The sequence below is a fragment of the Tachysurus fulvidraco genome, chromosome 8 (assembly GCF_022655615.1).
Source record: "Tachysurus fulvidraco isolate hzauxx_2018 chromosome 8, HZAU_PFXX_2.0, whole genome shotgun sequence".
NCBI lineage: Eukaryota > Metazoa > Chordata > Actinopteri > Siluriformes > Bagridae > Tachysurus > Tachysurus fulvidraco.
Window position 1 is genome coordinate 7,340,423 of NC_062525.1, and position 12,316 is coordinate 7,352,738.

At 37.8% G+C, this 12,316-nt stretch overlaps 1 protein-coding gene across 1 annotated transcript in view; it reads right to left on the bottom strand.

Moving 5' to 3' along the window:
• The window catches only part of LOC113634087 (disintegrin and metalloproteinase domain-containing protein 12), a 95,013-nt gene that overhangs the window by 29,150 nt on the left and 53,547 nt on the right, over positions 1-12,316 (bottom strand). Inside the window, exons 7-11 of the mRNA XM_027132809.2 lie at positions 11,400-11,465; positions 7,461-7,532; positions 7,047-7,216; positions 6,185-6,269; positions 3,640-3,788 (exon numbers count right to left, since the gene is read on the bottom strand). Of these exons, the coding sequence (XP_026988610.2) occupies positions 3,640-3,788; positions 6,185-6,269; positions 7,047-7,216; positions 7,461-7,532; positions 11,400-11,465 (542 nt within the window). The remainder of the gene's footprint in view (positions 1-3,639; positions 3,789-6,184; positions 6,270-7,046; positions 7,217-7,460; positions 7,533-11,399; positions 11,466-12,316) is intronic.

Genomic DNA, 12,316 nt, shown 5'->3' on the forward strand with positions numbered 1-12,316 from the left:
CAACTGGATCACCACTAAATAGTTATAACCCTGTTAACTCTGAAAGATTTTTGTTGTTCAATGACTGCTTCACTGTCAAGATAATTGCCATACAAATAATTTAGGTGAGTGTCCAGAGATTTCTGAACTAGGTCTGGGATACTCCTAGAGAATTATTTTCTGAAAGTGATAGTGACATGACATACGGCTAAGTATGGTGACCCATACTCAGAAATTGTTCTCTGCGTTTAACCCATCCAAAGTGCACACACAGCAGTGAACACACACACAGCAGTGAACACACTACCGGAGCAGTGGGCAGCCATTTATGCTGCGGCGCCCCGAGGAGCAGTTGGAGAGTTCGGTGCCTTGCTCAATGGCACCTCAGTCGTAACCTTATAGTTAGGAGTCAGACTCTCTAACCATTAGGCCACGAGCAAATATGCAACCGATTATGTTGTATCAGATCGTGAAGTATGGCATTAATTATGCAGTTTTATGTTAAAAAACGATTAAAAGTACAATTCCATCGTTTGCATATAGTATCTTAATGTTGTGTACATCTAGAAGTATCTATAAGATATAATAAGCTTACATTCTTATAATAAGCTTATATTCTTATTGGATAAAATGTGTTTGAGGGGTTAAAGGGTTGGTCATTCCATGAAATTGCATTAGATAACACACCGTTATTTTATTAGATAACATACACTCAATAAAGGTGAGTATAACAAGTTCCACATGAGCACTTCCTGCACTGCAGAAAGGTAAATACCTTAAAAAAGCTGGAGATGTGATCCACAACAAATAACTGATCCTGGTTTCTTTAGTTGTATCTGTATTGTAGCATTCCTAAAAAACATCCAGTTATTTGGGTGGCGAAATTTTTTCAGCAATCATGTAATGATCCGTCTGGAACGAGTAGAACTCAATCAACTGGAGGATCATCAAGAATAAAGAGCTTAATTGGGACCACTATAAAAGGATAACTTCATCTGAAGTTACACAGCCATCAGCTTTAAAATTACCACTTGTTATAATTACACCCTTTCAACATCATAGGTGTTAATTTAACATTGTAGTCTTACTGTGGATTCAAGAATAATAACCAGGGTCTTTTCTCCTGACATGCTGCAACAGCAATACTCAGTTGATCTCACTCTTCTAGGAGATTAGGAGCAAAAACAGATCCTGATATACAAGATCTGACCACAGAGTCACTGAGATACTTTATCAAGATCTGATTTCTGCTATACTCTTATGTTTAAGTGACATGATTATGCCGCACCATACAGCACATTTTAAGCAGCTTGGAGTTGCTGAAGGATTCATTTGGACCTGCTGACAGCTGGCCCTGCTTTAAAATGAATGATTATATAATAGCTCCACCTCTTACTCTCTGACCCAGCAGTAACAGGCATGAAATGAGAGAGACACTGTGAATTATATCCTCTCTCTGGCCATGATACTTTTGATAAAATACTGAAATTATTGGGAAAATTCCATTTGGTCTTGATTTTTCCATTAGCGGACATATTTTCTCCCTGTCCCTAGATGAAGACAAAACACACTGGCTAGTATCCTGGAGCAAGAAAAAGCCATTTATTAAAAAAAGAAAAAAGTTGCCTTGCAATATTATTTATTCACAAAATGCATTGTATTTTCATTACAATTAATCAGATTTTCTTTTGTAGACAATGTAGAAAATTTATTGTTTTTCTAAGATTTGTCATCCTTACAATTCAACTTCACTGACAAGCTTTGAACATCATATTCCCTAAGCACAGGTTAAGCCAAACTCACCAGGTCTATATGTCCATCACTGTATTTCCAGTGGCTATGCTGCAGATCACCTTAAATCACCTTGAACGTAGTTCGAGGAACCTTTTAGACCTCCAGTTTGAAACAATAACCAGAACCTTTTATTTTTCATGTGATTACCAATGCCAATACTTTTTGTACAGAATATCAAAACAATGTCCTTTCTTTATCCTTTTATAAGATGTTACAAGCTGCAAAATCAGTAAAATCAAAAAAGTGAATTTTGTACATATGACTAGCAACGCAATGCTTGTGGGAAAAGAAGCAACAAAGAAAAAGATGTTGAGAAACCATTACCCAGGCTCACTCAACCTCCACCACAGTGGATTACAGTGTTTCTGTAATTTCCCTGTTTGCTGAAACATTGTACTGGTCACACAATAAATTTGGGTTATTGCACATTCCCTTTGTTGTGTGGTAGGAAAGCCAACCAGAAATTGTGTTGACTTCATTTGGGAGCGTGCCTAAACTCTGTAGAAGCTCTGTGTCAGCAGTCAGGGTTATTGTTCTGTTTGTGAGTCTGTTCTTTTGGCTCATTATGCTTCCTGGTCTGTAACACTAGAGACTGTATTTAGTGTCATGTCAAAGGATCAGATTAAGTTTCGCATAGGAAGGTCACTGAGTATAGCACAGGCTTTTTTTCCTACAGATTACTGTGTCCAGATGCTCGGTTGTTGAAAGTTCTACTCCAGCGACCCTGTGGGCTTTTTTAATTACCCTTTGAAGGGTGTGTGTATGTTTGTTCATTTGTGCAGCAAAGCCGAACCATGATGTCAGCACACCACTGTTACACTGCAAGCTTCCTTGTCCATCTTTGATCATTTGTAATGTGCAATCCCAGGGAACAAACTCTTTCATGCTGCATTAGTCATATGCATTTCCCTAAACTCACAACAGAGCATCACATAAGCATCACATCAAGGGTCACATTAAGACCTCTTGACACCTTTAGTTCTGTAGGTATTATGAATAGTGACAATTCCAGCATTCAATCAATTATAAGTGACGTGACGTGGCATACGGCTAAGTACGGTGACCCATGAATGTTGAATTTGTTCTCTGCGTTTAACACATTCAAAGTTCACACACACAGCAGTGAACACACACACACCTTGAACAGACACCCGGAGCAGTGGGCAGCCATTTATGCTGTGGCGCCCGGGGAGCAGTTGGGGGGGTTCGGTGCCTTGCTCAAGGGCACCTAAGTCGTGGCCGGCCCGAGACTCGAACCCACAACCTCAGACTCTCTAACCATTAGGCCAAGATTTCCCCACGACTTATGAGTAGATATTCATGAGCAACTGTTTAATACTTTCCTTATCTTTTGCATTTAAACTTTCCTTATCTTTAACACTTTTTCATTGTATCTTTGAACAAATGTTTTAAACTCATGGTATCTTAAGTATGTAACCCAGTGAACCAGCATTAATGTATTCAATGTTAGAGATTTAAGCACTTCTGTACGTCGCTCTGGATAAGGGCATCTGCCAAGTGCTGTAAATGTAAATGTAAATGTACTTAATGGAATAAGCCCAATTTGAGTACTCTGTGAATCCCTCGATGATAGACACACCCCTTTTTAGTCCCATTCCTCTCAGCCATGCCCCGTTCAAGCCACTCAACTACAAGATCTCTACCATTTACTAATAGATTGCTGCAGAGATTACTTTTTTTTGTAAGCCATCCAAGAAGTTAGCATCATTCAGTATCATCAGTGGAAAAACAGTGTTATTTTTCCATTGGTGGTTGGACCTCTGGTGAGTATTTATGATCTTTTTTAAAATGGAATTCAATGAATCCTTCATGTTCTATCTAACAGGAAACCTCAAAAGGACTCACCCAGTTGAAGGAGTCATGATGCAACCGCCTCGCTCCGCTGTCACCCTGCATCCACACCCCCGCTCCGGTGTGTCATGGTTCATTCCAAAGTTATGTCCAAGCTCATGAGCCAAAGTAACTGCAGCTCCAAGGGGGTTATCAGAGTGGTCCTGAGAGGCAGAGGAAGACAAAAACAATAACAAGGAGAGAAATGATAAAGCAGGAGTCATTATTAATTGCATCTACACATGTTTACAGATAAATCAATGTCTTCACAGCAAGGCACCACAGAAAGCAGTTACACGCTTTCCTAAGAGCAATTACTTATATTTCCAAGTGAGTAAACCCAATTACTCCCCTGTGTTTGCTACGGAGAAGAGGTTAGGGGCAATTACACTCCTGCTGCCCTCCACAGATTACATTCTTAACATCTCCACATATACATTTGTTTTCTTTTTAGGGAAAATAGCAAAGTGATGTTTCACATGAGGGTGCTAATTGATCAAACGCGGGCACTACCAGCCTATGTAATTACTTTTTCACAAACCCATTAAAGAGGCATAAGTCAAGATTTTTGCACCGCTGAAATGAAATGCACCATTAAGCAAAGTCTGCACAATAAAAAGCTGTTTAAGAACTTCATAGAGCTTTTTGTGTTTATGTGTAGCTTCAATATTAATGATACCCATGATGCCTTGTGGGGAATATGTGTCCAGAATTTTGTCCACTGTTAAGTGCAAACAAACATTATAGCGGATATTAATGCGCTAATCATGAGGACTGGTCAGAACTGTCAAATATTCCTATCGTTGTAGGGACATCTGGTGTTGACCAAAATATAAACACACACACACACACAAAAGACATATGCCCTTCATACACAAAACCACATACACACATAGACCTTCATGCAGTAAATCAAGTTTTATAAACATTCCTTTGAAATCTGTCTGCAGAAAATGATAGAAAGCATCCGCTGTCGGAATGAATATATAAAACATAGAGTATGTAAACATTTGATATCTTATGATTTTTTTCCATCATTATTTATGTTGGGAAAAGCAGAAACAGTTTTTATAGAAGTCCAGCCTGGCTTCAGCCCCAAAGTTTCCTGCCGGCAGAAACAGCAGTTTTGGAGGAGAAGTAAGACTGATGTCTGTTGTGAAACCGGCTGATCTGTAATGGAGGAGGCAGACTGAGACACACTACCCTTTAATCATCTTGCCAAGGTTTGTGCATGTGCACCAAGCAAAAGCCAATCAGGGAACCGACTGGAACATGGAATAACCTGGGAGAGACATTTTAGCCATGATCTGGAATGGCAGTTTCATTGCAGGGCTGCCAAGTCCTAATGACCTAATAAAGATCTGAAGTGAGAACAGGACGAGGGCTCTATTACACAGCCGTATCCTCATCAGTAATCACTCCCACTAGCAAGTTTTCTTCCTCTGTGGTGGATATATATATATATATATATATATATATATATATATATATATATATATATATATATATATATATATATTTTCCCCAGCTCTGCCTCATTAGAAAGTAACAGTCGAGCCTCTCGCAATTGATATATTTAGGTGATTTATAAGAGGTAACTCCGGACAGTCTTGCTGTAATGTCTTGAGCAGGAGTATGCAAGGCTGGGAGCAGGATTTAAACCATATTCAAGTTATGAATATCCGTGATTGAAAAGAAAAGCAGATTAACAGATAGACACAGAACATTGTCATAGGTGAAAACAAGCTGGGTTTAGAAACAAGCTGGGTTTGTGATCGGATTGATGTTTTCACATGATCTAAAAGTATGTCGTGATTTTTTTGGCCGTTTCTGAATGTTTTGGCTGAATTCCTGTTAATTCTGTATAAAATTGCTTTCAACATTATGCGTGAATAAAATGAATGTTTGTGTAGATAAATATAACAATGTCTTGCATAATGCCAAAAAACTTATTCACATTCAATTTGTTTCCCATTTTCATTTTTGAGCATTTCTGAAACTATTGATATCATGGATAAAAGCTGCCAGAGTTTATATAGAATGGTGTAAAAAACAAAAATATACAGCAAGCAGCAATTTTCTAAGCAGAAACTATTTTTTATGAGAGAGGTCAAAGGAGAATGGCCAGACGGGTTCGACATGAAAGATACAGTAACTCAAACACCCACTCTGTATGACCAGGTGGAGAAAAAAACATCTCTCAAAAACAACAGGTAGATGAGGTGAGGTGAATAGGCTACACAAGTTCAAGACCACATTAGGTTCCACTTCCCACAACCAAGAACAGGTATCTGAGGCTACAGTACACACAGAACTGTAGCAAAAAGTATAAATAAATAAATAAATAAATAAATAAATAAATAAATAAATAAATAAATAAATTGCATATACATCATTAACCACCTTTAACAACTTTAGAAGCAGTTTTCTTGCACAGCTGGAGAAAGCCCCAAAAGCCCCTGTTTCACTTGAACATTTGTATACTTTGCCTAAACTACACATGAATCAGAAAATAAAAACTAATGAACATAATATTCTGTTGAAACAGAATGCTACTCACCATGACGATGCCCCCCGACTGCTCGGCTGTACACATGCTCATGATAGGAGCCATGCCGATGGTGGTGCCCTGAAAATATACCCCACTGCAGGTGGAGACAGAAATACAGATTTACAAACTGATAAAACATGCATATCTCAATACGCAAAGCAGAAGTTTAACTGATTTTATATTTACATTATGTTAATGCTGTGTTTAGTGTTTAACAGGTTTCAACTTAGTGTTTTAATAGGTTCAGGGTTGATGTGTGTCAGCAAGGCAAGATTGATGGTGTTTCATTCAGTCATTCATTCATTCATTTAATTTAATTTCATTTCATTCCTTTGTTTGATCATTCATTCATTCATTCTCCTTTCTGGTGCTGGTCATGGTAGGCGCAGGCTGAATAGTTTAGTCCAGGCTTCTTATAAACCAGCCACAGATTTCAGCTGCTCCTGGGGAATCCCCAGATAATACCAAGCCAACTATGAGATATAATCTCTTCAGCAGATCCTGAAAGGTTTTCATTTCAGGGGCCTAGCTCATTTAAGACTGTTCATCGTTGCCTGCCACCTGACTGTCAATGAACCCAACCATGAAGATAACTTCATGCTGCCAATTTGTGCTGAGCACAACTACCTCAGCAGGGTGGCCTGGTCACTGATTTCATCTGAAGACACCACTTCAGGTCTTGCTTCAGAGATCGGGCATATAACATTAATCTAGCCAGGGTACCTTTTTAACTGAAAAGTGTACATTTTTACTACTTAGTTTTAATTTCCTCTAATAATCTGAATCATTTGTGTGTAATAATTCTTCAACTTGCAGTTGTACTTGCACTAGATTGTCCTCTCAGGCTGGAGATTAGGATTTGTCTCCTGACCTGATAAGCTGGGCATTATCATGTGGTCTCTGTGGTAAAAGCTTGAGTTTCCTCCAGTCCAGGAATTCATGTAATGTGGTGAACGGGTCCTGAGAGACAGGGCATTTGTCTGAGTCACTCCACACCTCCAGCCCTACCAGGGCGACACGGATATTAAGTGCTCTGTAGAACTGAAGCAGAGTGAGATCTAGGTGTTAACAGGCTCTTTAAAGCAGTTATTACCCACATTTTTACATGTTTACAGACATTTTGTACTCTATGGAGGCCTGAACAGCATAAAATTAATTTGATAGATGTAGAACAGGTGTGTTAGAAAGGGTAAAAAAAAAAAACACATTTTGCATATAGTGACATTATGATCCTTAGACTGCACTTTACAACAATATGCTTTGTTGGCATTTCATTTGGGTTTACCTTGTCCACATAATTGGCGATCTCAGCCAGTCTCTGTTTCACTTTCTCCACATCCTTGCCTTGTTTCTGATACTGAAATAACAAAAGATGCATGTTTTACGCTACTCAAACGAGGCATGTCACATGTGGCATATAATTTTCCAATGTCCATTTCCAAGCTTCACTCCAGCACAGATGTTAAGGCTCTTTCTCAAAATTTGGCAGCTTAGACATGCTGAGCTTGTTTTGGGCCATCAGCCGAGGGAATATAAAAGAGGTTGCACAGAATCAAAGAATGGAAAAGTTCTTCTATGTTCTGTATGATTACTGCCCTTAGGGTTGTGAGTCGTGGGTTGTAACTTTAATCAGAAACTGCTGAACCTTGTAAGTCTGGTTTGCTGTTACCATTCCAAGAAAGATTTGCATAACATTATTCATTTTATTTTTCAGCAAAACTAATGAAGCCCCATTGGTGAGTGGAGAAACCTGAAGATTATGATAGCATAAGTGTTGTCCCTACAGGTTACAGATTTTCTGCTCTGTTTAAAGAAGGTATGATCAAGGAGGATTCTCTCCTTTAGACTACAGGCACTTTGATAACTGCAAGAACACTGATTTGCAACCTGAATTCTGGGTTCTTACAAATTTTAGAATAAACTGTCAGTGTTTACACAACTTTTTTTTTAATTTCCTGTGTGCAATAAATATAAAGTTTATTACCCAATTTACTATTGATGTACCGTTTCTACAGTTGCTTTATACTTGTATTTACTTGTATAATCTAAAAGAGTTTACTTTGAAGAACAGTATGCATATACATTCATTCATTCATTTTCTACCGCTTATCCGAACTTCTCGAGTCACGGGGAGCCTGTGCCTATCTCAGGCGTCATTGGGCATCAAGGCAGGATACACCCTGGACAGAGTGCAAACCCATCGCACACACTCACACACTACGGAAAATTTTCCATAGATGCCAAATCAACCTACTATGCATGTCTTTGGACCGGGGAGGAAACCGGAGTACCCGGAGGAAACCCCTGAGGCATGGGGAGAACATGCAAACTAAACACACACAAGGTGTGTGGCAAACATGCTAACCACTAAGCCATCGTGCCCCCTATGCATATACAATTGTGTTCAAAAGATTTCATAACCTGAAAGAAATCATTAAAAACCATTTATTTGCCATTTATTTAAAACATATGACTCATAATGTTTGGCCACATTATAAACACACAGGTTGATAGACAGAGGATTAAATGGCTATTAAAGGGAAAGTTTCCACACCTGTGGTGCATTGCAATTGTAATTTGTGTATGTGTCTAAATAGTCAGTGAGTTTCTCAGCTCATGAAGTGATGCTTGGCTGGATACTGCACTATGTGGAAAACAAAAGAACTGACAATGGACCTGCGTATTAAGGTAACTTTATAGCTGGAAAAGGATATAAAAGATATCTCAATACTTGAAAATTTCAGTCAGTACTGTTCAAACTCTAATAAAGAGGTGGAAAATAAAAGGTTCTGTTGATACTAAGCCACGCTGAGGTAGACCAAGGAAGATTTCTTCCACTACTGCCAGAAAAATTGTTCGGGATGCAAAGAAACACCCACAAACAACTTCAAGAGAAATACAAGCTGCCGTATGCTGTTTTCAAAAAGAATAATGAGATGGTACTTGAACACAAATTATCTGCATGGTCATTACCAGAAGAAACCCGTTACTGCACCAATGCCACAAAAAGGCCCAACGTCATTACACCAGCCAGCATCTAGAAAAGCCTCACGGCTTCTGGAGCAGAGTCATGTGGGGTGATGAGACAAAATTGAACTTTATAGTCACAACCATAAAAGTACACCATCCCAACACTATCAGAAAATTCTGGCCGAAAATTTGCATTCTACAGCCTGAAAGCTGTGCATGGGACGATCTTAAATGTTCCAACATGACAATGATCCAGAGCACAAGGCAAGGTTTACCTTTCAATGTCTACAGCAGAAAAAAGTGAAGGTTCTCTAGGCCATCACAGTCTCCTGGCCTCAAGATCATTGAGCCAATTTAGGGAGATCTCGGACGTGCAGTTTGTGCAAGACAACCAGAAAATTTACATGAACTGGAGGCATTTTGCCAAGAAGAATGGGCAGCTATACCACCTGAGAGACTTAAGGACCAAAAGAGGACAATATACTAAAAGAGGGCAATACACAATATTAAAATCTAAAGGTATGCAAACATTTGAACAGGGATTATTTCCTTATTTGTTATGTTTCTTTGATGATTGTGACATTCTGTTATGCCTTGAGTCCTAAAAGAAATACTGTAAAACACATTTATTTTGCCTTCTCAATCAAGTTTTCTTTAAAAAATGGTACACATCTTGCAAATTCTCCCAAGATATGCAAACTTTGGAGAACAACAGTAATTATAGTAACAACTGTCTATTACAGTACTTAAAATGAACTACACAATGACCTGAATGTCTTATGTGATGAAGAAATCTAGTTAAATTTTATAAACTTAAATAAAGCTATTTCTTTAGGAAAGTACTGGTGCTTCCTCTGACATCCATGATGTCATCATCACACTGTAAGACATGTCACAAGGGTTAAACTTAGAAACTAAATTTCTCCTGCCGCCTTAAAAACATGAGTCGACTCAACTCGAACTTTCTTTCAACTCTCAGGTTGTCGAGACAATTGATTGTTTTACGTTTAATATTCGAAACTTGAGTTCAATATTCAAAACTTGTCATGACAATTGAAGTTAAAAAAAAAAAGTTCATATGACTTTTATTGTGTTTTACGTCTTGTTACGCTTGCACCATTAAGTAGTCATGGCACTGGTTTTCAACAAAAGTATGGAATGTCATTTGTAGGGTTTTGTTCAGTGACTAGTTTGATGAGTCGTTACCTTAAATAATGCATTATTTAAAGACAAGAAGACACTATAAAAGTTACATAAATGTATTTCTTCTCTTCTCTCCAATTGGAATGACAAGTTTTTGATACAAAACTCAAGTTTTCAAACAATACACTTAATATAATCCATTGTCTTGACAAAATGTGTTAAAGCAAAGTTTTAAACATAACTGTTAATGTTAATTTTATATCTGGTTTTGTGTAAACTCAATAAACACATTATACCCACAAGGGAAACATAACTATATGTAATTACCAACTGCTGCTGTTATTTAACCCATTTTAATGGGAATAAATACATTTACATTTTCAGCATCTGGCAGACGGCCTTAATCCAAGCAACTTACAGAGGTGATTTTGAAGTCTCTATCAGTGCTCAGTGACATACATCCCTCTCTAGACATTTATTATCATTTCAAAGCACATTTCAAACAAAGTATGTTGATGAACTTCAGCTTTTAGAAGCTGTATGAATCCTATAATAACCATATGCATTGATAGGTCAGATTATGTATAGTCTAGAGCAAGTACCATCTGATAGCTTCAGCTGGAACAGATTTGCAAAAAAATCATTTTCAAGTACTGCATTTAGAGGACACGAAGTCCAATTTTAAACAGACAAATTAGGCAAGGGTCAAGTATCTGCAGCTGAAGGTCTTCTTTTTCTGTCATGGTCCAGATTAATGACATTAAAGTGCTACTTAAGCAATCCTTCACCCGACCAAGCCACGTGAATGAACTCCCTTCTTTTACCAAAATAACCAACAGCTGCGCTTCAACAGCCTCCTCCTCAACTGAGCACCCTGACAAGATCACAAGCCACAACCCAGACCTCAGAGGTAGAGGGTCATGACCTTGTAGTAACACAATTTCAGCATTGCTATGTTTTTCTCCAAGAAAATAAGGTCAAGGTTTGTTTATAATCTATAGAGGAATTTGTTTCTTGCTTGACTAAAGATGTCACCTTCATGTACTTTGCTCTTTACGCTTCATGACAAATGCATCGAAAGTGAATTTTTAATAAATTTTTAATTACATACCTCTCGGTTGTCTGCTACAATGATCAGTTCAACATATTTAGTGCTGCTCTGGGCTTGTCTCTTGTACTGCAGAGAGAGTAAATAGTGAGAGGTAAATGAATCAAGAAAGTCTGAAAGTAAAATGTTTGGAGAGAAACAGATTGCAAAGGGAAGCAAAAAAGAATAAATAAAGTAATTAAACTGAAAATAATACTATTTGGTTCATTTTGGTTCAAGGGCAGATTCAAGAAAATGTTACAATGCATTCCAGTTTAAAAAGCCTTCACTTAAAAACACTGGTGCACTTTCTTTTTCCTTAAACCCACTAAACATTTTGATAGGTCACTATTACCATGTGCTGCATTTTTTGTCAGTGCATCTAAATTAAACTCGTACTAAGAAAGGCTGCAAAGGTTACGCTTAATGTTAGGGATAGATTCATACTTTTTCCTTCAACTTTCATATAAATTCATACTTACTTCATGAAAAATTATTTTTTTTCTCAAAATTCATGAAATTAACAAACTCACTGGATTTAAAATAACTGAATCAGTATTAGTAAGAGTTTGTATGGAAGTCTAATGGTATCAGTAATAGTGTCTTTTAACTTAGCAATTGATGAGAATTGTAACTGACTAAACCAGGGGTCGGCAACCCGCGGCTCCGGAGCCGCAAGTGGCTCTTTCATCCCTCTGCTGCGGCTCCCTGTATATTTGTAAAAGAAAAATTTAATTTATAATTTATTTTATTTTAGTTAGTTAGTTTAAAAAAAGGGAATTCTAAATTCTAAGATAATGATGCTCTTGTAACATTAAAATAAACCGTGTTTAATTTTTTTGTCGCTCAAAATATGCGTCATAACTGCCGATTTGTGAAATCCGACACACAAGCAGACGCGTTTTTGGTTTGCTGCAGCCGGGAAATTAAAATTTTGATGT